The following is a 27,893-nucleotide window of genomic DNA, read 5'->3' on the forward strand; positions in this document are numbered from 1 at the left end:
CTACTTCCGGGTCTTGCGGACAATTCAAAGAGCGGCGGGAGCAGTAGCAGGTGAGCCCACATCTCTTGGGGTTTGTGGCCCGGACCTCCGGCGACTTCTGCAGTGGACCGTGGGCCCCAGAGGCAAGGAGTGTGGCCAGCACGGACGTTTGTCTCACTCCAGGAGCCACACGAAGGTCCCTAGGGAGGGACCAGGGTGAAGCTCAGCCAGATTCTGTGCTAGACTGGTTGTAGATGCACAATTTCATTTAATTCCTTACAAACGTAAGTTACCGGTATTATGTTAAATTGAGATCCAGGAAAACTGCAAAGATATCAGTCACTAATTATTTGTTGAAAGAATGACCCTTGCGTGTAACCCAGCAGTTCCAGGCAGACTTAAGTGTACGCACAAGAGAACTGTGAAAACATACTCGTTCAAAATATTTGTACGTGAATATCTGTAGCAACATTATCCATAACAGCCAAGAAAGGGGAGCACGCTAACCGTCCATCAAACAATAAATGCGTAAACAAAATGTGACATAGCCACACAGTGGAATATTATTCAGCTATAAAAAATGAGGCAGTACTGGTGTATAGTATGACCACAGAAGGACCCTGAAAGCATGACTGTGAAAGACACCAGTCACCAAAGGCACATACGGTGTGCTTTTATGAAATATACAGAACTTGTAAATCCATAGAGACAATGGATCTTATTTTATTTTTAGATGATGGGAGAGAGAAAGAACTTGTTTGTGTGTGTGTGTGTATGGGTTTGTTTGTTTGTTTGTTTTAATTTTTAAATTTAAAAAAAATTAAATGCCAGGTGGTGGTGGCGCATGCCTTTAATCCCAGCACTTGGGAGGCAGAGGCAGGCGAATTTCTGAGTTCTTGGCCAGTCTGGTCTACAGAGTGAGTTCCAGGACAGCCAGGGCTATCTATACAGAGAAACCCTACTCGGGGGAAAAAATGGTTATAGAATTATCCTTGCCCGGGGCCTAGCAAACACAGAAGTGGATGCTCACAGTCAGCTAGTGGATGGATCACAGGGCTCCCAATGGAGGAGCTAGAGAAAGTACCCAAGGAGCTAAAGGGATCTGCAACCCTATAGGTGGAACAACATTATGAACTAACCAGTACCCCGGAGCTCTTGACTCTAGCTGCATATGTATCAAAAGATGGCCTAGTCGGCCATCACTGGAAAGAGAGGCCCATTGGACTTGCAAACTTTATATGCCCCAGTACAGGGGAACGCCAGGGCCAAAAAAATGGGAATGGGTGGGTAGGGGAGTGTGGGGGGGGGTATGGGGGACTTTTGGGATAGCATTGGAAATGTAATTTAGGAAAATATGTAAAAAAAAATAAAAAGATAAAAAAGAATTACCCTTGCTTTTGAGAAGTCTCACTGTATCATGTAGGCTGGCCTTGAACTCAAAATATCCCCCTCTGTAGCCTCCCAATAGGTGGGATTGCAGTTGTGTGCCAGCATGCCCAGTTTGTAGGATTTCTCTTTGTGGTGATGGAGACATTCGGGAGTAAGTAGAGGGTAATGCTGACACACACAGCACACACAGACATACGGAGCTCCATCAGCCTGAGTGAATGATTTCCTTATCTGTTAACTGTACTAAGGCTGGGGCCTAACCTTCATGTAGGGCTCTCTACATGCTAAGCAAGCACTCTACCACTGCTACTCCAACACTTAAAGGATAGTTTTGAGTAGTATACACTATTTATGTGAATTGTAAGGGGAGGTTTTTTTCCTGTGTGTGGACATGAGCGCACATGGGTGTGTGCACAGGCATGCGTTCCACTGTGTGTAGGTTCTAGGAACTGAAACCCAACTAGGTGACATATGTCTTTGCTCACCGAGCCATCTGATTTACTTGTTTTTATTTGTCTATTTTAAATTTTCATTTATTTTTATTTTATATGGATGTGGAGGCCAGAAGAGGGCATTGGATCTCCTGGAGCTGGGATGACAGGCAGTTGTGAGAAGTGTCCAGTGTGGATGGATGCTGGGAACTGCACTTGGACATGCCTAAGTGCAGTCTAAACTCGACTGCTGAGCTGCCTCTCCAGCACCAGCATGGTTTTTGTTTGTTTCTTTGTTTCTTTATTTTTTTTTTTTCCCCTTTGGTTTTTTTCAAGACAGGGTTTCTCTATATAGTCCTGGCTGTCCTGGAACTCACTTTGTAGACCAGGCTGGCCTCGAACTCAGAAATCAGCCTGCCTCTTCCTCCCACGTGCTGGGATTAAATTGTTTCTTATTTTTGTTTTTGTTTTAGAAAGATCTCCATGTTAGGAGGGTCCAGTGAGATATGACTCAACTGGTAAAGGTGCTTGCTGACAAGCCTGATTACCTGGGTTCAATACCCGGGACTCACACTGTGGAAGGAGGGGACCAACTCCCTGAAAGTAATCCTGGATTACCACATATGAGCTGGGGCATGTATGTGCCCACGCACATACACAAATATTTTAATATTTATTTTAAAAATGATCACCCTGAGCCAGGCGTGGTGGCGCACGCCTTTAATCCCAGCACTCGGGAGGCAGAAGCAGGTGGATTTCTGAGTTCGAGGCCAGCCTGGTCTACAGAGTGAGTTCCAGGACAGCCAGGGCTATACAGAGAAACCTTGTCTCAAAAAAACCAAAAAGAAAAAAAAAAAAAAAGATCACCCTGTTAAATCAAGAACTATTGTGCACACTTGTGATCCCAGCGCATGTCAGTCAGTGCAAGGCAAAGAGGGATCTGGAGCTCACACTCGTTCTCAGCTGCATGAGTTCAAAGCCAGCCTGAGCAACACGAGAGACGGTCTCAGAAAGACAAAATAGAAAGCTCTGTCAAATTCAGGGCTCTTCAAGGCAAGAGTATTGAGCTCTCGTTAGTATCCCCATTAAAGTTTTCCAACGCTATTTTGATAACTCTTTCTGACCTAGAAAGGTTTTGAAGCAGAGATCGTGGTAGTGGATCCTTGTGGCCATTTCGAGTTTCAGATTGAATGTGCTGAGGGCATGTCCTGTTTCTCTGATTCTCTGAACACATTTATCTTCACAAGGCTTGGCTTCGTGAGCACGTCCAGCGGAGCAGCTTCAGCAACCTCACTTGTGTCTCATCTCTCCTTGTAGGCAGTTCATTTGAGAGCTCTAATGGGTTGATGGCTCTAAGAAGGTTATCCCTGTCTCGGCTCTCCATGGAGAGTGATTCTGAGGACCTGCCCACATTTGCCTTTCTGAAGAAGGAACCATCTTCAACTGACAGGAAGCCACCTCAGAAGGCGAAGAACATAGTGGTTGTCACCTCCGATTCTGAAGCCTCCTGTCCTCCATCACCAGGCCGCAGAGGTCCACCATGTGTCCCCAGTGCAGCTGGAGCTCCCCCACAAGCAGGGCCAGTCAGAGTGCTAAGCAGTAGCAGTGAGGATGAAGATGTATTTGTCCCCTTGGCTGAGAGGATCACATGTAAGCTTTTGACAAGCAAGCAGCTGTGCCCTGAGCTCTCTAGCTCCTCACTTAAAACAGGTTTGGGTGGCCAAAATAATGCCAGCACACCATGTGACTGGAAAAAGCAACCATGGCCAAAGATTCCTGATGTTCCTCTCCACAGTGCCTTAGAGAAGAGTGCGGCAAATGACGAGGACTCTCTCTTAGACAATCAGGGCCGTCAGCTTCCAGCCCACCAGGCTACCTGCAGGGAGTTGGCAGTCTCCAAAACAAATTCCGACCTCCCTCTACCCAAGAAGAGAACCAAGCACATTCAGACAGTCCAGAGCGGAGGCTCTCAGGGATGCTGGCGACCAGGACGGGCAAGCAGGAAGGAAAACACCCCAAGGCAGCATGAAAGAAAAAAGAAGGCAGAGATGATCAAGAGGCTCAAAGCCCAGAGGCCAGAGGAATGCCTGAAGCACATCGTGGTGGTGCTGGATCCAGGTCCTCCCAGATGCCAGCTTCCCCTGAGCCCAGATGTCTGTGTCCTGGACTCCTCCATGACCAGTCCTTTCCTATCTATTGCAGTGCTTTTACAGATGGAAGGTGGAGGCCAGCTCCTGGGAGCGCTGCAGGCCATGGAGTGCAGCTGTGTGATTGAAGCCCAAGCCATACCTCGAAGCATCACTTGGAGGAGGAGGAGGACAGAGCTGGTAGAGGTAGAGCTTCTGGATGGAGGGTCTTCTTCCCCTTAACCTGTTAGCCCTACAGGATAAAGTGCTGCCTTGCCCCTGGCTGAGACTCAGTGGCATAGCCGTTACTGTCCTGCAAGTCTGAAGGGATGCGGAGAGGAAGTGGTTAGCAGAACCCAGAAGAATAATAGAGAGAAGGGTCAACTTCAGAGACACTTTGGGCTGTCCTAGAGTGGTGTAGGTATAGTGAACACCAGGCGACACTGTTATGGGGAATCCTGGGAAATACAAGCACCCGGAGTTCATTTTCTTTCCCTCCAGTTTACCACGCAGGTTCCTAGCTGAGAGCCCAAGGGTCTAGGGATCAAGTAACATCTAGACATAGCCTAAGTGGAATGGGACAGGAAGAGGATGTATATGAAGTCCCTAGTTCTCTTGACTGGGCTTTGGGATGTCCTGGCCCCGAGACTTGACTGCTGGACTCTGCAAGTTATCATGTGTTTTTGTGCTGAGAGAGGTAACATCCCTTTCCCCTGCTGGAGGGCCTGAATGAGGTAATCTGACACCAGCATCTAGTAGTGTGACAGCACATCTCCAGCCTGAGCTCCCCTCCCCACATTACTATACTAACTGTTCCTACCATTCCTCCTCCTGTGAATCCAGCCACTCTACCGCTCGAGTTTAGAAATGAAACATTGAGATGTTGTTTTCTGGCCCTCATAACTTCTCAATAACAGGACAGTCACTGACACATTTAACCTGTGCTATTAGAAAAACTATATTCATAGCTGATCATAGTGGCACATGCCTTTAATCCCAGCACTCAGCAGGCAGAAGCAGGTGGATCTCTGTGAGTCTATAGAAGCCAGGCTGGTTTATATAGGGGGATCAGACTAGTGATCTCACTACATAGTAAGACCCTGTCTCAAACACAAACAACAAAACCCCTCGTATTAATAGAACAGTTTATCTTTGAAGACACCACACGATGTCATGGTCTTCCTCTTCTTTCTTTCTTCTCCTCCTTCTTCATCATCTTCTTCCTTCTCCTCTTCCTCATTCTCTTCCTTCTCCTCTCCCTCTTCCTCTTCTTCCTCCTCCTCCTCCTCCTCCTACTACAGGGTCTCTCTATGTAGCCCTGGCTAGCTTCAAACTCAAAACCACCTGCCTCTGCCTCCCTAGCATCTGTCAATCCTTTCTTGTTCATATTTTTAATTTGATTGATTGATTGGTTTGTTGATTGATTGATGGATTGATTAAGAGAGACAGGGTTCCTTCTATGTAGCTCTGGCTTCCCCAGAACTCTCTATCTAGGCGAGGCTGGCCTTGACTTTACAGAGATCTCCCTCCCTATGCTTCCTAAAAATGTATCATAGTTGTGTATAGATCAGTGGACAAGTCTGTGGTATCACATTTCTCCTACCTTTATGTGGTATTGATCCCGGTGTTGAACCCTGATCACCAGTTTTATGTGGCAAGTATATTTAGCCACTGATTATATTGCCCATCCTGTTCCTAGTCTGACTTTGAGATGCAGTGAGCCAGTTCAGTAGGGAGGGCTAGGATCACAGGTGGTTTTTCTTGCCACCATGACTTCATTCAAGGCTATTCCATAGAGCCATTCATTCAGAAGATGCCGCCCACCCACAGGAATCACGCCTGCTGACCTCCTTGCTGTGCTGTGTTCTGGTCTTGGCAGGATGGAGATGACTGGATGGAAGAGCCAACAATTCTGGTGTTGGTCCTGGCAGAGGTCTTCATGTCCATGGCCTACAACTTAAAGCAGGTAGGTGGGGTCAGGCATGGAATGGTGCCAGCCTCTACCTGAGGAGCCAGTGTCAATGCCCTTTCTGCCTCTTCATGCAGGCAAGTCCTAGCAGCACTGAGAAAGGGAAGGAGACCCTTCGGAGCTTTGTAACTGATGTCACAGCAAAGACGGGGAAAGCATTGTCACTGGTGATTGTGGACCAGGAGAAATGCTTCAGGTATGGATATGCACTGAAGATAGAGGCCTTAAAGGGACAGCTCACAGGTTTTCAAGGGGAGATTATTCACCCTGGCTACAAGTCGTTCTGCAAGATGGTGTCCCTGACCAACTGTGGGATGTGCTGGTCAATTGTCCTGCATCACTTCTGCCTGGGCTCAGGTTGGGGCTATTCTTCTGATTTCCCGCTCTGCTCCAGGCCTCAGAATCCCCCAAGGAGAAGGAAATCAGGAACGGCAAATAAACAGGCCAAAGCGAAGCATCAGCAGAGGCAAGAGTCTAGCACGGGACTCATGGTGTCCAGGGCAGACATGGAGAAGGTAAGGGCTTTCTGTAGTCTGCACAGGTGAGTGTTCACGGGTTCTAAGTAGGTCTCCAACAGACCGAATAAAAGGCTCAGCAGCACTGCTGCCTGCCTTGGACTGAGTAAGAAATCAGGATAAATGGAGCCAAGAGGTTGAGTGTAGCTTCAGGGAATGTCGAGATGACTTCCAAACAGTGCCTCCACTCTCCCAGTCCATTGTTGCCTTCTGGTTTCTAGGCACTGGTGGATCTGCAGCTTTATACAGAAGCCCAGGCTTGGATCGTGCAGAGCTGGAGAGAGCTGGCTGACTTCACCTGTGCATTTACAAAGGCTGTGGCTGAAGCACCCTTCAAGTGAGTGACCCTCCAATTGCCCCCTGCACAGCAGGTCTTGCTTTTCCCTTGGTTCTTGCTACCAGAGAAAATGTGCCTTTCTCCTAAACTCTGCCACCAGCCCAGTGTGTCTTTTGAGGCAGACACCAATCTGATGCTGGAGACTCAGAGCAAGAGCCTCAAATCTAGGAGGCTGGAGAGATGGCTCAGTGGTTAAGAACACGTGTTGTTCTTGCACAGGACTCAGACTATTCCTAGCACCCACATGGTAGTTCACAACTGTCTGGGACTCCATTTTTAAGGGATTTAACACCCTCTGCTGGCCTATGAGGTCAAAAGTGATGCACACATATATGTGAAGGTCATATAAGTTACATTAAAATGAAAATAAATCTTAAAAACAAAGGCTTCAATTCCAGTCCTTTATAGAAATATTCTCTTTAACTCAGATGCAAGTATATTCTCTAAGTTGATGCTGTCACCAGGATTCACTCAGGTCAAATTTTCAGTGAACCTAGTTAGAGGAAACCCGTTTTATTTTGAGATTGAGTTGTTTTAAGCTCCCAGCAAGTAAGAACCTGAAATAGATTCCAAATTGCCTAATATCCAGTCCCCATGCCTGCTCCTTGGCAGTACAACCCCATCTTAACAGTGACACACACACACACACTCAACACACATGCATACACACGCATACATGTGCACACACGATGACATCCATACCTTCTCTAATAAAAGGGACTAGATGAAGGGGTTGTTTTCTAACCTTTTTGTGCATGTATGCACACCCATCCTTACCAGAGGATGCAGGAACTCCTTTGCCACTTTGCCACTGCCTGTGTAGGAATAATTGGCCTGTGCGTCAAGGGATTCTATCTCCACATCCCATCTCACTGTAAGCTCCTGTTATAGATGCACCAAGCACTTTACCCACTCAATTATGCCCTCAGGCCCCAGATGCAATTTTACTTTCTTCTTTTCATGTGTTTAGGTGTTTTGCCTGCATGTGTCTGTGCACAATGTGTGTGTAGTGCCTGAGGGCAGAAGAGGGCATGGGATCCCCTGGAAACAGAGTCAGGTGGAAGTAAGTGCTGGAGTCGAATCTGGTACTCTACAGGAGCAGCCAGGGCTCTTAACTGCTGAGCCATCATCTCTCCAGCTCCACTAAAATGCAATTTTTAAAGGAACCTGCAACCAAAACTATGCAAAAAGAGACTCAAACTGGCCCAATGTAACACTAAGTCTACCCCAGGTTACTGGAGAAGGTTTTAGGGTTTAGTTCAGTTAAAGGGACAAATAAGTAGGGGAGAGGAACTCAAGTCTCCAGTGGTGCCCTTGCAGGAAACTCCGGGATCAAGTCACCTTTTCCTTCTTCCTGGAGAAAGACTGGGCTGGAGGGATGAAAGTGGACCAGTCTGGCAGGGGACTGGCACTGATCTGGAGGCGGCAGATCCAACAGCTGAACCGAGTCAGCTCGGAGATGGCCAGTGCTATTGTGGACGCCTATCCCTCACCGCAGCTCCTGGTGCAGGTATGCTATGGGTGACCTTGCTCTCCAAACATCCTTGAGGCAAGTTTTATTGGGAGGCCAGGAATGTAGGTCAGCAGTGTGGGCTGACTGGCCTGAGAAAGGCCAGATTCTCCTGCCTGAACTTGCCCTTTCTAACCTCCTAACCAGGGGATGCCATGGATGGGTGGTACGATGGGTGCATGGTGTTAAGAGGTCACTTATCATTTCCAGGCTTATCAGCGGTGTTTCTCTGAGCAAGAACGCCAGAATTTGCTGGCTGACATACAAGTGCGACGTGGGGAAGGTGTGACAGCCACCTCCCGCCGTGTTGGGCCAGAATTATCCAGGCGGATCTACCTTCAAATGACCACAGTGCAACCAGATCTCATCTTAGACAGTGTTGACTGATATCCCACCTTGGCTATTGACAGTAGACAGGCCAGAAGTACCTCCTTGGTACAGTTAGGGAGCAAGTCTCCCATCTCTGGGAACAGAGAAGGCTGAGTCACTTGAATCTACCTCCACCAGCACTCATGTTTCTCTCCCAGCAAGCGAGATGTCATGGACAGCCATCCCATCCCATCCCAGTTGACCCTCACAGCACAAAGGAGAAAGGCAGACCACTCAGACATGGATTTAATAATTGTAGAAATCCAAGAAATAAGCATCAAATCTCGAAGTCAGAGTGAACTCTTGCCTGCAGGTTGGCTTGACTATGCCCAGCCACTGAGCTGCCTCAACCAGCCAGGGAACTATGATGAGGCTGACTCCTGTTTTCATGATGTCACCATGTGTATGTAGTATGTATTTTGTCTCAATAAAGCCTTTGTACCAATGGCTGTGGAGCTTGGAGGAAGACTAAAGGAGAGTGTAGTGATGCTGAGGAGGTGATGCTGAGGAGGTGATGCTGAGGAGGTGTGGGCCTACATGGCAGAACTGTCTGGGGAGGAAAAATCCAAGGCCTTTCTTCCAGTGTCAGGACAGTTTTGAATGGCAGACCTATCCAGATGGGCCACTAGGGCTAGCTACACTGCTGAACTATGACAGGTCCTTGCTCCTCTAGGGAGCTTGCAACTGGGAGTTTTTAGCAAGTAAGCACCAAGACACTTGATCCCTTCATGCAGCTGTTGTGAAGAGACTGGGAAAGGGGAGAATGCTTTCTTGTAGCAGCAGGAAGGTGGGCGGCCCTGCCCTGGTTGTGCTAATGTTTAGTTATGTATCACTCTGCAGCGCCACCATTTGACTTTGTTTCCCTTTGACTCCCACTGTTCTCTTCCTTCCTTCCTTCCTTCCCTTCTGTTACAGGTCCAGAATCAACTCTAAACCTGCTTCCATGAAGTCAAGTTTCTAGGTCGCCTTTGAGGTATTTCATCACACCGAGTGCTAGTGGAGCAGCCATAGTACGGCTTTGCAGAGTTCCCTCTGCTTCCAGGCCATTCCGGAGTTAATGCTCTAAAACTGAGGCAAGGAGCCTGGCCTGCTGCCGTTTTGTGGAGCCATTTCAAAGTTCCACAGGAGTTAGTTTCCTAGGACCCTGATGATATGAGATCTATTTTGTGGGCGGTAAGACTGTTATGAAAGATTCGCTTTAGCTGAGACAACTGTGGTGTGAGTTCATCCTCTTGGGTATTACATAGGAGGTCGAATGACATAAAGGGAAGGAGGAAAACTGGAATGAGAGCCCGGTTGTGCCTCAGACTAGCCTGAACACTGCTGGCAAGTCATGGATGGGACGGCACCTCCTGCCTCAACATGTGACACTGGACCAAACAGACATTTTGGATATTGCTAAACTGCTTGACTGAATCTTTAAGGAAACGTATTACGTCACCTTCCCAGCTTAGGCTGGAGTACCCAGTATTGCTAGTCCTCTAATCCCAGTAACACACTGCCCTCCGATCGTCCTGGTTACCCAGGGAGGAATGAAAGAAAGGGTTTATGACATACAAAAGTATAAATGTAGTGACAGCTGACCATTTAGTAGAAAGGAACCTTGCCTTACACAGCTTTGTATAACTAGAAAAGCCTATGCCTTCTCTCTCCCCACCCCTAAGCCTACTCCTTTAGGCATGCAGGTAACTCTTCCTCCCCCCTCTCCATTTCTCCTCATTCCACCAGGGAACCCTGACTAAGGAACAGAGAAGTCCTACAAAGGGGAGATCTCAAGTACCACCAGCAGCCATGTGATGATGGCAGGTAGGTCTGACGCTAAAAAGAGGTTGTGTCCAGCAGAACCCAATTCCATAGGAATCCAAGCTCCAAGGCTGGGAGGCAGCGGGTGCTGAGGGTGAGCTCACTGCTGGGAGTCGGTTTGCAGGACCCACTGGAGGATCTCATGATGACGCAGGCCCTGGACCGCATTGTCGTAGATGGTGTTCACGCTGGTGCAGAGGGGCTGCTGGCGCAGCCCTGTCACCCGGCATACAACCAGCCCTCCTGCTACACACAGCAGCAGGAGCAACAGCAACACCTTCAGCACAGCCCAGGAGCGAGTGTGTTTTCGGGGTGGTGGCTTGCGAGGACGAGAGCCAGACTTCGATTCTGGAGGGACAGAATAAGTCAATTTGTGGAGAGCAACTTTACAGTCAGTCCACGCAGAGCCACTTCCTTCTCAAGCCCTGAGCAGACAGTTTAGTATCATCTAAATGAGAACTAGATCCCCTCCCACTCAGGTAGAAACACAGTCTTCCCTAGGGTCTCCAAGGACTACATTTAAAAATGGCATTCTAAGCCGGGCGTGGTGGCGCACGCCTTTCATCCCAGCACTTGGGAGGCAGAGGCAGGCGGATTTCTGAGTTCGAGGCCAGCCTGGTCTACAAAGTGAGCTCCAGGACAGCCAGAGCTATAAAGAGAAACCCTGTCTCGGAAAAAAAAAAAATGGCATTCTAAGGAGTTACAGAGACAAAGTTTGGAGCTGAGATGAAAGGATGAACCGTCTAGAGATTGCCGCACCTGGGGATCCATCCCATAATCAGCCTCCAAACCCAGACACTACTGCATATGCCAGCAAGATTTTGCTGAAAGGACCCTGATATAGCAGTCCTTTGTGAGGCTATATCAGTGCCTGGCAAACACAGAAGTGGATGCTCACAGTCAGCTATTGGATGGAACACAGGGCCCCCAATGGAGGAGCTAGAGAAAGTACCCAAGGAGCTAAAGGGGTCTGCAACCCTATAGGTGGAACAACAATATGAACTAACCAGTACCCTCAGAGCTCATGTCTCTAGCTGCATATGTAGCAGAAGATGGCCTAGTTGGCCATCATTGGGAAGAGAGGCCCCTTGGTCTTACAAACTTTATATGCCTCAGTACAGGGGAACACCAGGGCCAAGAAGTGGGAGTGGGTGGGGGAGTAGGGGGGAGGGTATGGGGGACTTTCGGGATAGCATTTGAAATGTAAATGAAGAAAATACCTAATAAAAAATTGGGGGGGGGAGGCATTCTAGGGCTGGTGAGATGGCTCAGCAGTTTAAGAGCACTGACTCAGGTCCTTTAAAAAAAAAAGAAAGAAAAGAAAATGGGACTCTAGCTGGGCGGTGGTGGTGGTGGCATAGGCACACACCTTTAATCCCAGCACTTGGGAAGCAAAGGTAAGTAGATCTCTGAGTTCAAGGCCAGCCTGGTCTACAGAGTGAGTTCCAGGACAGCCAGGGATACACAGAGAAACCCTGTTTGGATAAACCAAAAAAATAGGAGGCTACCTAGGTAGGGACCTCATTCTCCTTTTATCCTGTATCTCAGTCCTCAGAATCACAGGAAGTGTTCATCAGAGGTGTCCAAAAGGGATACATTGCCACCCACTTGGGGAGATGGGTCCAAATTACCAATATCACCACTGTATATTCTAATATGTATAAACTAGGCATGGTGGCACAGGTCTGTAATCCTAGCACCCGGGAGCCTGAAGCAACAGAGGAACTCTGATGACAGTCTGGGCTATAGTGCAGCTGTCTCCAAAAGGGGTGGAGGAGAGGTGGAATGTATACACAAACAAAGTCTTTGGCAAAATAATGCAAGTCGCTAAAAAGAGGAAAGACCTAGCAGTTGTGGTAGCTCATGCTATAATCCCAACACTCTGGAGGCTCAGGCAAGAGGATCACAAACTCAAAGCTAGCCTAGGCCTGTTCTCAAAAAATAAACTCAGATAAAGGCATACACATTACAAGGCAACTACTACCAGTGACAAGGATAATAATAGGTGATAGGTGACTGCTGTTTTCGAAGTCTCTCTCTCTCTCCTCTCTCTCTCTCCTCACCCTCCCTCCCTCCCCGCCCCACCCTGTGATGAACATTTCCCTTTTCTCCTTTTTCTTTTAGAGCCACTGCAGCCCAGAGCCTGCCCTCAAATTTATCCCTCCTGCCTCTACTTCAAGGTTACTGATATGTCAACATGCCCAGCTTCCCACATTACATTTATTATTTTTTATAAGTATTTTTTTTTTACGTATTTTCCTCAATTACATTTCCAATGATATCCCAAAAGTCCCCCATACCCGCTCCCCTACCCACCCATTCCCACTTTTTGGCCCTGGCGTTCCCCTGTACTGGGGCATATAAAGTTTGCATGTCCAATGGGCCTCTTTCCAGTGATGGCCGCCTAGGCCATCTTTTGATACCTATGCAGCTAGAGTCAAGAGCTCCGGGGTACTGGTTAGTTCAGAATGTTGTTCCACCTATAGGGTTGCAGATCCCTTTAGCTCCTTGGGTACTTTCTCTAGCTCCTCCATTGGGGGCCCTGTGATCCATCCAATAGCTGACTGTGAGCATCCACTTCCCACATTACATTTATAATGAAAAAAAAAAAAAAACTTGCCATTTTTAGGTTGAAAAAGGCAAAGAGAATTGGGTTTTGTTTGTTTTAGAGACAGGGTGTTACTATGTGTCTCCAGCTGTCCTGCAATCTGACATGTAGAGCGGCTGCCTTGAGTGCAGTGGTCTCCTGCCTCCGCCTCACAGTACTACCATGCCCACTTTAGGCAAGAGCTGCCAAACAGATCTAACCCCCCACCCTCAACAAACAAGCAGCGGTGACATTAGTCACTCGCTCAAGACAAGGACGAATAGGCACTGAGACACAGACGCCACCCCCACTGCACCCTGAAAATGGAAAGCAGACTTACTCGGGGCCTGGTTTGCCTCCTTCTTAGGCTTCTTCTCTTGCTCCCGCTTGGACGCCTTCTGAGCGTCATACTCCTTCCGCCGGCGCTCCTTCTCCTCTGCCTTCTCCCGCTTCCGCAGCTCGCGCTCCTTTGCTTCCTTAGCTTGCTGCTTGGCCTCACGCTTCTTCTCTGCCTCTACAACATAATATGCACAATTTGACTCCTCTCACACACACCCCAGCAGACTGACTGCCTGAGTGGTTAAGGGATGGGTTCATCTGCCTTCTTCTTTACACCATGGATCTCATAGAAACTGTAGGATTTAGGTACTGCAGCAAGGTCTATAATCCTAGCACTTAGGGTGGAAGAGTTGCTGATCGTGTGTGTAGAATTATGAGTTTTAGGCTACTTTGGGCTATATAAGGAAAATCTGTATGAAAAATATATTCCCAGTACTCAGGAAGCTGATAAAGAGGCCACCCTCAGCTACACAGTATTTGGCCAGCTTAGGCCAAATAAGTTTCCCTAAAAATCAATGCTTCTCAGCCGGCGTGGTGGTGCACGACTTTAATCCCAGCACTCGGGAGGCAGAGGAAGGTGGATTTCTGAGTTTGAGGCCAGCCTGGTCTACAAAGTGAGTTCCAGGGCTATACAGAGAAACCCTGTCTTGAAAAACCAAAAAAAAAAAAAAAAAGCTTCTCTCAGTGGTGCACGCCTTTAATCCCAGCACTTGGGAGGCAGAGGCAGGTGGATTTCTGAGTTCGAGGCCAGCCTGGCCTCCAGAGTAAATTCCAGGACAGCCAGAGCTACAGAGAAACCCTGTCTCGGAAAAAAAAAAAGAAAAAAGAAAGATATGGATGGGCTGGCAAGATGGCTAAGTGGGGAAAGGCGCCTGCCCTCAAGCCTGGTGACCTAAGTTTTATCCATAGGTCCCATACAGAGGGAACAGCCTCCCACAAGCTGTCCTCTTACCTCCCCCACATGTGTACTCTTGTTACACAGTTACTAATTAGAAGGCTGAGGGTAGGGGATCATTATATAAGTCTTGGAGTTAGAGACAGGAGAACATCTCATATTCCCTGCAAAATGAACAGTACACAGAAGGCGGAATCTTCCAGAACTTAGTCATAAAGGAAGATGCAGCAGAGGTACTGATAACATGGGATGAACATGGAACAGGAGGACGGTGAGGTGAGCTCATGTCAGGTTTCAGTTGGTGCAGTGTCTTCCTAAAGAGTTACCCCAACTTAAGTCAGGAAGACTCTACTCAACATAGATTTGCTAGGGTTGGCTTTACAGCTCACGTGTGTTTACATGAGATATCCAACTGCCAAATTACTGGGTTCTAAAAGTGCATCTTCAAATCAGTCTGAAAAACATGTTGGCAAAGTCCGAATCGCACAAACTGGTGGTTAAATGCCCATTTAAGGCTTGAGAGCCTGGGGAATCCGCGTGGAGCTGAAAAGAAGCACCATCAAAACAGAAGCTGCCCACTGCCCCTTTCTGAGCAGACAGCCTGGTCTCCAGGAGCCTGGTGCTGGCCAGGAATGCACACAACAGGAGTCAGCGTCCTGCCACTGCAGCCATGAACCTACCAAAGAGAGCTATAACTCAGGCATGCTGAGCTCAGGGGCTGCCTGGAGTCAATACTGGGTGTGTCCTTTCTCCTACCACAGCTTAGAAAGAAGCTAGCCGGGGGCTGGTGAGATGGCTCAGTGGGTAAGAGCACCCGACTGCTCTTCCGAAGGTCCAGAGTTCAAATCCCAGAAACCACATGGTGGCTCACAACCATCCACAACGAGATCTGGCGCCCTCTTCTGGAGTGTCTGAAGACAGCTACAGTGTACTTACATATAATAAATAAATAAATCTTTAAAAAAAAAAAAAAAAAAGAAAGAAGCTAGCCAGTCACTCATGATTACTGAGTGCCAAGATGCAGAAGGAAGAAGGCAGGGCCAATTCTAATGGTTGCATTGTTTGCTTGCTCGCTTACATTTTTAAAGGTTAATTTTAGTTTATGTACATAGGTGTTTTATCTGCGTGTATGTGTGTGCACTGTGTACATGCAATGCCCGTAAAAGACGGAGAGGTGTCAGATCTCCTGGAAATGAATGGCTGTGAGTCACCACAAGGGTGCTGGGAATGGAACTCAGCTCCTACAGAAGGGCAGCCAGAGCTCGTAACCACTGAGCCATCTCTCCAGTCTATGTTTGCTTTCCTTGGAAAAATAATATTTTTAGGACAGGCATGGTAACACATAACTTTAGTACCCAGCATTCTAAAGACAGAAGCAGGCAGATCTCTGTGAGTTTGAGGCCAGCCTAGCCTACATAGTGAGTTCCAGCCAGAGCTACATCTTTTTGTTTTGTTTTGTTTTTTCGAGACAGGGTTTCTCTGTATAGCCCTGGCTGTCCTGGAACTCACTTTGTAGACCAGGCTGGCCTCGAACTCAGAGATCCGCCTGCCTCTGCCTCCCAAGTGCTGGGATTAAAGGCGTGCGCCACCACACCCAGCCAGGGCTACATCTTAATACATAAATAATAATTTTTATTAATTCTTTGATCATATTCACCCCAATCCCTCTTAACATCTCCCAGGTCTGTTTTCACCTTCTAACCCCTACCCCAACTTCATGGCCTTTTTGTTATTGCTGTTGGAGTTGGGTTCTTTGGGTTTGTTTTGTTTTGTTTTGTTTTGTTGAGACAAGGTTTCTCTACACAGCCCTACAACTGTGTGTGTCCCAGCAAAGCATCGCCTGAGTCTTGGTCTATATGCTGCCAAAGGAAGTATGTACATGGCTAATTTAATGTCATGCTTGCCCGTGACTGGCCTTGGTCACAGTAGGCCTGCTGGCCACCTCACGACCTGGGTATGCCATTCTAATGTCAATGGAAAGCCATGAAAGAATTTTAAACATACTGAGAGGAGGAAGGCAGCTCTCTAGCAATGGTGTAACTGAGGACGAGACAGAGGGATGAAGACTCACACCAAGGACTACCTCACAGACTGAGAACAGCAGAAAAAAAATCACGGACAGCTGTTCTACCTCAGGCTTGAAAACTCGAGGGATGGTACTTTCCTACTATAGGGAAGGTTTCCTACCGAGGAGGTCCAAAGGGGGATGGGTCTTTAGTGACTTATTTTGTTTGTGAAGGGTTATTTGGGTTTTCCATTGGTTGGTTCTTGGTTTATTTTGATTTTTGTTTTCTGAGATAAGGGTCTTGTTTATAGCCCAGGCTACCCTTAAATTCAGTGCTCAGCCAAGTACTGGGACTATAGGTCTATGTCCACGCCTGCCTCCAGCCATTGTGGAAGGTGCCGTTTTACTATCAGAAGATGGACACCCCAGAACAGAGACATGAAAATCAGTTGCTTGTCTGTGGAGCCCTGTGGAGAAGCCTGGATGGAGAATGGGGGGCAGGAGGCGTCACTCTACTGCCTGTGCCCCACCACCCTGCCTCTCCAGAACTCTGCTATAGATCCTGCTCCTGCAGGCTGATTAAGGACAGGGAAGACAACTAGGAAGAGGGCCACCCACCTCTCTCCACTTCCAGCCGGCGCTGCCGCTCTCGTTCCTGATCTGCCTGCACGGCCTTCATGTGCTGTAACACCTGCAGGAGGAAAGAGGCTCTGAGCTACTCAGGTAGCAGGCTTCACAGCTCATGCTTGTTCAGGTCTCATTTCAGGACTCTAGTCTACCACAGGGACTCTAGTGTCCCTGAAGGTGGGACAGAGCCAATAGAGATAATCCGTATCTGAAATGGCAATCTTCCTTGAAGAGTCACATGGGTCCAGTTCATTAAGACTGTCAGAAAAAGGCTTCCTATAAACCACCACCAACTAGAATCTGAAAATGTCTGTCACTCACATCAGCCATACAGGGATAATGTCACAGAATCTACCCAGTAGCTCCTCATCCCCAGGAGACAGGAAGGAACACACCTTCCAACACACTCTCCTGACCTTCTCCTTGGCAGCCATAGGCCCTTCTTCCACTCCTGTTCTCACACTGTAAATTCCCTCTGGTCTGTTGTTGGTTTGGGTTTCTTATAAATCATGATCAGTATCCAAGGCTGGCCTTACAATTGTGACAGTCCTGACAGGCATGAGCCAGCACAGGCTGCAAGCCATTGTAATTCCATGCTACCTTTCTGTCCTAAGTTCCTTCAAAAGCAGGAACTGTTGAGACTGGTTGGAGGCACTGACCAGGTTTCTACTCAAAAGGACTGTTTCTACTCAAGACAGACTGTTGTGCCCAGGACACACAGCAGAAAGCAGCACAACTGAGACCTGAGGAGAGGCCCTCTGAGCAGAAGACAGGTCAAAGAGAAAGGCCCAAACACTTCCCACTGTAGTCAGCACCCAGTGCCCCAAATTCTCAGGCTAAACTCATGAATGATCTTTAACCAAAAGTCACAAATACTCTCACTGTGGACGCAGAGGAGCCAGAATCCTTTTATCTTTTGTTTGTTTTCACAGAGCTTCTGCATGTTAAACACACACTTAGAAGCTTGTGTTCCATGGATCTAACTCAGAGCCCCTGGCAGTCCAAACTCTATGACACTGTGGTATCTCTGCAAGCCATTCAACTCTCCCAAGCCAACTTTTGGATCTGAAAGCCAGGGACAACACACGCTTCTCTGGCCACTCAGCATAGTCAGCAGCATGGCAGACACTCAATAAACACTGCTGCTGAGTCTACCATCTTCACTGCATGAAGGGGAAGGCTTGAACTGTTCTAAAGTAAGACAGCACAGGGACCTGACCCTCAGGACAGTACTCAAGCATAACTCGTGTCTCGCAAACTTCAAGCACACCCTCAGCAGCCAGCCAACAAAACCCTTGCTTGCCCACAGCTTGGTTTGAAGCCACAAACTACTAACCCAGGACTTGAAGCTGCCAGTACCTCTCAAGGGAATCCAACTGATAAGTATGGCTACTGTGGGCACTGGAGGATGGGAGGACATAATGGTGAGGAGAACCCAAAACATTGCAGAGCTCCTGCTTCACTCCACACTGGATACCAAACACAACTGGGCTCAGCGGACTGGCCCAAGGTAAGCTCCTAGGGGCCTGCTGTTTAGAAACCTCTGACCTTATTCTGACTCATCCAAGCCACTCCTCTACAATGCCTGGAGGGGTGCTGCAGCTCCAGGCAGTTGTGCCAGGGCTGCAGCTTCAGTTACCACATCTGCAATGTGCACTGCTACCTGGAACATGTCTGGAAAAGATACATGATCAGAAGGGACCTCTGCACTAAATACAAACTATCTCTGTAGCCATAAGCTATGAAATATCAATGGGTATCAGTGGAGACCAGGCTGGCTTGGAACACGCTGTGGTTCAAAGAAGCCAAAAGTGGCTTTGAATTACTGATCCTTCTGCCTCATTGTCAGTGCTGGGATTGTGGCCTTGGTTTTATGCTGTCCTGGAGATCTCAAACCCAGAGCTTCATGCGCATTAGACAAGTCCTACACTAGGATCCCCTCTGGACAGATCAGTCCCAGACAGTCCCTCATCATCTGCTGAATGGAGAGATAATGATGCGCGCACACAGACTTCACAGGCTGGAGAAAGGAAAACACTTCCCAGGGTCATGGGAAGCATCTATGTAGGGCAGAGGAAGTAGAGGCCATTATCAACCTTCAAAATCGCTCATCAATGCCAAGTTTTCACACAGGGTCTCGTGGACCATGCAATCCTTGACTTCCTATGTTGCCTTGCCTGGTTGGTCATGTTACCTTTAGCTTTGTGTCTTCTAACAAAAAGCACCAGTGATAGTGAGATTATATAAGCTCGGGGGGGGGGGGGGGGGCATTGCCTCACAGAGGAGACCTCTCACACATGTTTAGCTTACACTAACTGTAGTAAAGCGAAGTCTGCCTTATTCCCACAGCCCTGAGACAGTACCATCTAGTAAGCCACTTGGTGCTTAGTTGAAGCAGCAATCTGTCCCAGTGCTAGGGTGGGAGCTCCTGAGGGCACAGTGCTGCTCTTAACCAGCAAGGGAAGGCATCATCAAGGCAGTCGGGCACCAGAGAGGTCTCTGTCTGTCATAAATACCTTTGGCTCCTCTCACTTGTCAGGATGTCTGTCAATACTATAAACGTTTAACTCTTAGCCCCTTTGAAAGAGATGTAACTGTGTGTACATTCCTGTGAGTGTGCATGCGTGTCAGTGTTCATGCCTGAGGAGACCACATATAGCAATCCTCCCTTGAGCAACCAATGTGGGTGCTGACAAATCAAGCTTGGGTATCCTGAGAAAACAGCGTTTATCCTAACTACTCAGCAGCTCGGTCCTTCTCTAGCCACTTAACCCAGTTTAAAAAGTTTGTTTCTCTTTGTGTGGGGAGGAGAGGAGATGGGAATGGGCCATGTCAGTGTGCATGTGGAGGTCAGCAGACAACTCCAGGGAGTCAGGTCATCAGGCATGATGGCAAGTGACTTTATCCACTGATCCACCTTTCAGGCCTTCAACCTTAACATATTTACTGACCAAATTGCTGCATCACAAGGTCACAGCTTTTAACCCTCTTGTCCTAGTAAAACAACCCGTAGGGTTGAGGGAAGGTTGATAGATAAAAGAGCTTGCCTATAAGCATATGGGCCTGAGTTCAATCCCTAGCACTTATGTAAAGTCACTGGGCATGGTGGTAAACACTGCATTCCCAATGCTACCGAGGTGGGAACAAGATCTCTGGGTCTCACTGGCCAGCCAATCTAGCCCAACTGGCCGATGACAGACCCTCTCTCAAAATGTGAATAGCATCTCTCAGGATGCAACCAATATTGTCCTCTAGCCACATACAAATGCATAAATTTAAATTTTAGTTAATAAGAGAGATGGCTCAGCAGTTAAGAGCACTTGCTGCTCTTACAGAGGAGCTGGGTTCAGTTCCCAGCACCCACATGAAGCAGCTCACAGCTGCTTGTAACTCTAGGTCCAGGGAATCCAATGCCCTCGTATAGCCTATGTGAGTACCAACGTGTATGGTACATATAAACACATGCAGACTCACACACACAAATCTTTTTAAATAATAATAAATACTAAGTAACCACAGCAACACAGACCTCTCTCTCCGTCAGGCTCATCTCGCTGGGATCTGGAGCTGTGGGTACCCTGGGAGAATAAACAAGAAGAGGGAGGAGAGGCAAGTCCCAGGGGAGAATGTGAACAAGACCCCTGGGAATTGCACACTTACCTTGTTTGCACACTGCTTACATTGCTTCTCATCCAAGCAATCACCTGCCACCTTGGCCAGGACAGGGTCCAGGGGATTGTCCTTCAGATCCAGCCACTTCAGATTCTGCAGGGATGGAAGAAAGAGGCTGGCTAAGCCTGAGTTTACACAGTCCCTCAAGATCGTGCTACAAGAACACTGTGTTTCACCTAAGAAGAGCTGAGACAAGACCAACAAGGTGGTGTTTCTGGGGTTCCCCTCCCCTGCTCAAGGCTGTGCTCCCACAGTTCCTAAGCCCTTGAGCACACTTGGCTGTGCATCCCGGGGGAATCCTACCTTGAGCTGGGCAAAACTGACAGGCAGGGTGACCAGCCTGTTGTTGAGGAGATCCAAATGCTGAAGGTTAACCAGGCGGCCAAAGTCTGCGGGGAGCTGCTGCAGCTTGTTCTTGCTGAGGTCCAGCTTTACCAGGTGCGTGAGGCCACAGAAATCCGACTAGGAGCCAGAGAAAGGAGACTTAGGCCCAGGGCTCATACACTTTGGTATAAAGGTGTAGAAACCCCCAAGTAAAGAGTACCTGTAAATCCCAACCGCACCTCCTGCCAGCTACTTCTCTTCAAATGACAATGAAGAGAAAGAACACTTGCTATTCCTGGTGGCATTTATCAAGACAAGCTTGTAAAACGGCTCAGCAGAAAATCATCATGAGAAATGCATACAACCAGCCGGGCATGGTAGCGCACGCCTTTAATCCCAGCACTTGGGAGGCAGAGGCAGGCGGATTCTGAGTTCGAGGCCAGCCTGGGCTACAGAGTGAGTTCCAGGACAGCCATGACTACACAGAGAAACCCTGTCTCGAAAAACCAAAGAAAAAAAAAAAAAAAGAAATGCATACAACCCACTCAGGAGGCAGAGGCAGACAGATCTCTCTGAGTTCTAGGTCAGTCTGGTCTACAGAGGGAGTTCCCTCTGTAGAAGTCAGGGCTGCTACATTCAAACAAACAAACAAATAAACAAACAAACAAACTCTGTGTACACAGCAGTCGTGTCCTGCCTTCCTCTTGTCAGAACTGGAGCTCATGTCCCACACTACTACAGCAGTGATGCAGGGCCCTTCCTGTCCTCTCACAGTGCCTGCCTTCATCTTTTCCAAGATTTCTCACTGGACGTAGTGGTTTAAACTTCTACCCCTAGCTACATGGGAGGGTGGTGCAGTGAGAAGCTAGCCTGGGCAGAATAACCAAACTTCATCTCAAACAATGAGGGGACAGGTGTGGCTCAGTGGTGGGGTGGCTGCCTAGCAGGCGCAGAGCCCAGAGTTCAATTCCTAGCTCCATACACACAAAAGCTGTGAGTGAAGCGCTAGGTTCAAGTTCTACCCCCAATATCCCTGCAAAAGAAAAGAAAAGTACATATATCCTTTTTTATAAAAATGGCCAGTACCTGAGTACAGTCTTGGTCTTTGTTTTCTGTAACACTTAGTACAGTACTTTGCACAGGTGCTTAAGGAGTCGTAGGCTAAGTAACTAAATGCCTAGGACCTATCTGCTCAAACTGGCTCGTTCTTGGCACACAACAAAACATCCCTGACACTAACCTTTGCTAAGCACCCATCTGACAGTGACAATCCCACTCGGCCAGTGAGGCACTGCTCCTGTCCTGTGGGGACTCACAAACACCAGTGGGTCTGTGCTGCACAGTGAAGGAGGAAAGCTGCGAGAACAGATTCAGACTGAGAAGTGCACTTAAGGCACTGCGTGACTGCTGCACGGTGGACAGCAGGTGTGGAGCTGCAAGGAGCTACTACCCTTCCTTAATTAGACACAGAATACCTCCCGGAACAGAAACCACTTTTAATGAGCTGTGGGAAGACGGTGCTGTTGACAATAAGAGAAGCCCAGGAGGACCCTGAGAGGGATGGACTAATGAGCCAATGAAGAAACTGCTAACTTCTCAACTCCACCCCTGAGACTGAGCCCAACAGGAAGCTACCCTGGAGTCCAGCAAGGCAAGGCTGGCCATAGTACAGAGCAAGAGGCACACTGATAGCACCAAAAGGCCTGATAGCGAGGTGGCCTTTGCTCAGGAGAGGACCAGGGGCTAAAGGAATCCAATGCCCTCACAGGTGCTTAACACGCCCATAACCTAACCGTGCACTCAGGAGGCCGAGGCCAGCCTCAGGCACACAGTGAAACCCTGTCCTCAGAGAAAACGAGCTGAGAGAAGTTCTGCTAGAAGATGGATTGGGGTGTAGGGGGGGGTGGGGGGGAGGTAGCATATGACCAGGATAGAATTACATGTTATAATGACACATTATTTTCTATACTGAAGAAAGAAGAAATTCCAAAACAACAAAAGGACTTGATATATATTAGGTATACTCCAAAACAAGGAAAAATCTCAAGTAATCGAGTCCTTGTTTAGGGCAATAAAGGCAGGATAGTCTTATCAAACCACAGTCTTTCTTGTTCCTCATTGAAAGATATGTGGGAACCAACGCGGTGACTCAGGCCTGAAATCCCAGCTCTTGGGAAGCTAACACAAGAGGACTGCCTGGGCCACAGTTTATATGATTTCAAAGCAAAAAAAAAAAAAACAAATAAACAAAAAAAAAAAACCAACAACAACAAACCAAAAACACATGCCAGGCATGGCAGGACACACCTACAGTCCCAACACTTGAGGGGTTGAAACAGAAAATCAAGGCCAGCCTGGGCTACCTAAGACCTGGTCAGAAAACAACAAGCAAGAGATGGGGGATCACTGTTCCACAGAATGTAGAGCAAACTGACACAATGGTCTCTATCCCCCTTATGCAACAAGAGAAGTAAACTACTTTTCTCAAAAGATTAAAAGAAAAAAGAAAAAAAAAAAAAAAAAAAACAGGCGCCCAGCAAGTGATTCAGCCAGCTTGCTGCTAGCTTCACTTTTCTATGGCCTGACTCTCCTGCTGTTCTAAAGAATGTACCTGAGGCAAGCCCTCCTCTACCAGTCCCCACCGATAGCCTCAGATTCAGCTGGCCCCTGTAGACCTATCCTGAAATTACACCTTATGCCCAGCCTCGCCCTGGCCACAGGAAGGCTGTTCAGGGCTCCAGGACCCAGTGCAATGTGCAAGTCTTACCGGAAGAGTACTCAGTTTATTGCAGGACAGATCCAATACCGTAGCCTTGGGAAGTGCAGCCTAGAGAGAGAGATGAGAAAAACATGTCAAACATTCAGTGACATCTGCTAATGAAGCATTTTCCAGAGAATGTTCCCACAATTAGCAAAGGCCTTTAAGAACAATAAGGAGGGGGCAGGGTGGCACATGCCTGTGACCCCAGTATTCAGAAGACAAGAGGATACCAAATCTAACTTCTGCTTCACAATAACGCCTTGAGGAGGAAGAAAGGCACGAAAGTATAATGTTCTTGGGTATAAGAAAAAAGCCAGTCAACAAAGATATAGGGAAGACTGGGAAAGGGGGGTGGGGGTGGGGGCTTGACTATAGTGTCCAAGGAAAACCCAACCTTCATAAGCCCCTTAGGCACTTCAAGTTTTCTCTAGTGCCCCGTTATTTGGTTTCAGGGCAGGAACGGGTTCTAGTAAAGCACTGGGGGTTTTATTTACTCATTTGTTCAGGTCTCTGACCACCAACATGTGTTGGTACTGAGTACCTGCTCTGGGGAGGGCTCTGGCTACAGAACAAGAGAGAAGGCCCTCATAGCCCGTCTCTATTTCTCAGTGGTGTCCAGGACTAGAGAGGCTCTGCAGAACTGACCCTTTCTTCACCCTAAGGACAGCACTATAATGACCACATGCCTGTGGTGAAGGGGTCCAGATAGCTTTCCTCGGGACAGACTCAAGTACATGTGGCCATCTTCTGGAGAAGGACAGTGGACATGCAGTCAAGGGTCCTAGGTCCAAATCTCAGAGGTAGGTCTGACCACTTTACATGTAAAGAAGTTCTGGGTACCAGAGCATGGGGGGGGGGGGACACCAGCTATCTTCCAATTCTTTGTCTTATGATTTTTTTTCTTCTTTTTTTTTTCTTTTGTTTTTTGAGACAGGGTTTCTCTGTGTAGCCCTGGCTGTCCTGGCACTCACTCTGTAGACCAGGCTGGCCTCGAACTCAGAAATCCACCTGCCTCTGCCTCCCGAGCTCTGAGATTAAAGGCATTCCCCACCAAACCCGGCTTGTCTTATGATTTTAACCCTCCTAAGTGTATGAGACCGGAACCATTAACACCATCTTACAAATGAGGAAATCTAGACACAAAGGTTGGCTGGTTAGCTTGCCAAGGACATCGAGCTATTGAGCAACGGGGCTGGGAAGTGAACTGGGCATGCCATTCAAACCACCGTACTACACAGCCACAAAGGGGGTGGGGGTGGGGATTCGGCCAATTGCCAAGGCCAAGTATAATCCCTTAACGGCAATAAGAAAAGTGTAGGTCATCCAAAGTGAAGCTAACATGAGACGTTAGCACTAGGGAGCGCAGAGCTGGGTAAGCACTGATGGAGGATGTCGCTCCATGTCGGCAGCAAATTAAGTGTGTGCTGTCCCTAGGGCCTCAGACTTCCAAATGGGATTGGGAGTGGAGGGAGATGGAGGGTGGGGCGCCATTCCGGACAGTTTCAGAGCAGCTGGGATGAGAACCTTTGCCAGTCCTGCAAAGAGATTTCACTTTCTTCAAGGAGAGCCGCCCCCAAGCTGCGAAAGCCAGCTGGGATTGCAGGCTTCTCAGAAAAAGCTGGGTTCGGCGCCACACCCAGGTCTATCTGGAGGCCTACTTCCCGGGACCGGGTCATTCATTCATCCTCAAAACACATCCAGCAACCCTTCCCGCGGCTTTCCACTCTAAGGCCCAGCACGAAGCCGGACGTTGTTGAGAGCTCCCAAAACCAGGGTAAATTCATTACTGGCCCCGAAAAAGCCCAGGATCGGGTAGCTAAAGCGACCCTATCTCCTGGAACTGTGCCAAAGTGACACGTGTGCACCGCAATAAGAATACTGGGACCGACCGCAGCCTCCCTGGAGACCTAGTTTTTTAAAGAACGGGAAATTGAGGCTTAAGAGAGGGGCCTGCCCGCGTGGGGCCGGCGTCAGGAGTAGGTGGGCTCCCGAGGCTCGTGGGGTCGTACTGACCAGCTCCTTGACGGGAACTTCATTCAGGTCGCTGAGGCTCAGGTCCAGCTCATTGCCGTCCAGCTTGTCGCGGAGGTTCCCGCCCTTGCTACCGGCCTTGGTCATGATGACGCCGGCTAAGCGGGTCCCTGGCTCCCGGTTTCCGACGGGCAGGAGAGAGGGCTGAGGGGCCGCTCGTGGGCTCGGCGGACTCGCACCCAACGGACCACGCCTGCGCCTTAAGCCGCCGCCGCCGCCTCCGCCGCCGCTGCGAGGCCTCCACCGCCCGTCCGCTCGCCCGCCGCACTCCCAGCCCAGGGCCCCGCTCCCACCGGTGCTGCCGCGACGACGACCACTTCCGTGTCCACGTCACCTTCCGCGGCCACTGAGATGGGCTGGGCCAGAGAGGCCCGAGCGTGTGCCGGCGCGCCCTCTGCCGTCCAGGCTGGCGAACTGCATCTGCGGGGCGCCACCTCCGCCGGGAGGAGCTGAGTTGCTAGACGTGGCAGTCCGAGGCATCTGGAGCCCGAAAGTACAGAAACTGCACTTTCCATGACCTGGCTTTGCATCCCTCATGAGATCACCCCTATCCTCTGGATTAGGAGCCAACTCTGAGGGTATCCTTCAAAATTTCTCCTAGCTTTCTTCTAAATTCGGTTACTGTAAACTTCCTCTTCCTTCTCGGCTTCAGTCTTCAGCCCTCTTCTCTCCAGCCCTTTAATCTCAGCACATGAAAGATCCCTACCAATTAGAAGCCTGCCTGGTCTACATAACAAGTTCCAGGACATGCAGGGCTACATAGCAAGAACCTGTCTTTAGAAAAAGAAGAGCCAGCGAGATGGCTCAGCTGGTAAATGTGCCTGCCACCAAGACTGCCAATCTCAGTTCCATCCCTCGGACCCACAGAGTAAAAGATAACTGACACCCTCAAGTTTTCCCCTGATATCCTCCATTCGGGCACCCTGGCATGCACATGTGTATGTATAAATAAACTAGATTAATTAATTAATTAACAAATGAAAAGCAAGTTTCTGTGGAATGGATGAAGCATATATACCACTACAAACCTCATTTTGCCCTTTCAGGGGGTGTATCTATAGGTGAATGTGGTATCCGTGCATGTATGTGTATGTGAACGTGTATGGAGGCCCTAGGTTGACACTCCTTGTCTTCCTTGATCACACAGCTGATATACTGAAGGAGGGTCTCTTATGGAAGCCAGAGTTCTCTGGCCAGCAAGTCTGGCTAGGCAACTTGTACCAGAGATTTCCTGTCTCTGCTTCCCACATCCTGGGAGACAAGACTTAAAGCATGTCCACCTGGCTTTGATGCTGTTTTCTGGGGAACCCAAGCTTTGGTCTTCATGCTTGAGTGACAAGTGCCTTTTGCTGAGTCGTTTCTGGGAAGAAAATCATCTATCCTCAGTCACACACATAGACTATTTTGACTTAAACTCCTGTTTTTGTTTTTTAAAGATTTATTTATTATGTGTAAGTACACTGTAGCTGTCTTCAGACACACCAGAAGAGAGTGTCAGATCTCATTACAGATGGTTGTGAGCTACCATGTCCTTGCTAGGATTTGAACTCAAGACCTCCGGAAGAGCAGTCTGTGCTCTTAACCTCTTAGCCATCTCTTCAGCCCGTCCTGTTTCTTTTTAATTTCATCCTATTATTCCTACCCCCAAAGGAGCTTACAGTCCACACACATAATTAGCATGTACAGAACCTGCCATTTAGGGGTTATCTCTCTCCATACTCCAGTTAGTACTGGAGCTAGGAAATATTCCAATAAATTACGTTATGCCATTTCCTAAGGTCTGGGTCCAATATTTTTTTTTTTTTTTTTTTTTTTTTTTTTGGTTTTTCGAGACAGGGTTTCTCTGTATAGCCCTGGCTGTCCTGGAACTCACTTTGTAGACCAGGCTGGCCTCGAACTCAGAAATCCGCCTGCCTCTGCCTCCCGAGTGCTGGGATTAAAGGCGTGCGCCACCACGCCCGGCTCCAATATTTGTTATTGATTAAAGATTCATTTGAGAAGGGAGTCCAGTAGGATGAAATCAGAGCTTTCCACAATGACCTGAAATGGAAGGAGAAGGATAAAATGGAAAACTATTAAGCTTGGGTTGGAGAGATGGCTCAGCAGTTAAGAGCACTGACTGCTCTTCCAGAGGTTCTGAGTTCAATTCCCAGCAACCACATGGTGGCTTACAACTGTCTGTAATGGGATGCAATGCCCTCTTCTGGTGGGTCTGAGGGAGTGA

At 48.4% G+C, this 27,893-nt stretch overlaps 2 protein-coding genes and 1 pseudogene across 2 annotated transcripts; 1 reads left to right on the forward strand and 2 right to left on the reverse strand.

Annotated features, from left to right (window-relative positions):
* The first annotated feature begins 23 nt into the window (after positions 1-23).
* Eme1 (essential meiotic structure-specific endonuclease 1) lies at positions 24-8,921 on the forward strand. The gene is made up of 9 exons (XM_021176090.2): positions 24-50; positions 3,117-3,917; positions 4,002-4,132; positions 5,805-5,891; positions 5,972-6,090; positions 6,289-6,409; positions 6,631-6,746; positions 8,067-8,256; positions 8,467-8,921. Exons 2-9 carry the CDS (start codon positions 3,146-3,148, stop codon positions 8,641-8,643), a joined length of 1,713 nt encoding a protein of 570 aa, XP_021031749.1. The 5' UTR covers positions 24-50; positions 3,117-3,145; the 3' UTR covers positions 8,644-8,921.
* Positions 8,854-26,074, reverse strand: Lrrc59 (leucine rich repeat containing 59). Its single transcript, XM_021176091.3, has 7 exons — positions 25,652-26,074; positions 23,645-23,704; positions 20,857-21,015; positions 20,542-20,646; positions 16,873-16,945; positions 13,356-13,529; positions 8,854-10,776 (listed from the first exon to the last, which is right to left on the reverse strand). The coding sequence occupies exons 1-7, from the start codon at positions 25,754-25,756 to the stop codon at positions 10,529-10,531; spliced, it is 924 nt and encodes a 307-aa protein (XP_021031750.1). The 5' UTR covers positions 25,757-26,074; the 3' UTR covers positions 8,854-10,528.
* On the reverse strand, positions 15,620-15,848 carry LOC147001415 (signal recognition particle RNA; annotated as a pseudogene).
* Positions 26,075-27,893: the final 1,819 nt, after the last annotated feature.

Source organism: Mus caroli, unplaced genomic scaffold (genome assembly GCF_978045245.1).
Source record: "Mus caroli unplaced genomic scaffold, Mus_caroli_1 scaffold_13, whole genome shotgun sequence".
In the NCBI taxonomy this organism is placed as follows: Eukaryota; Metazoa; Chordata; class Mammalia; order Rodentia; family Muridae; genus Mus; species Mus caroli.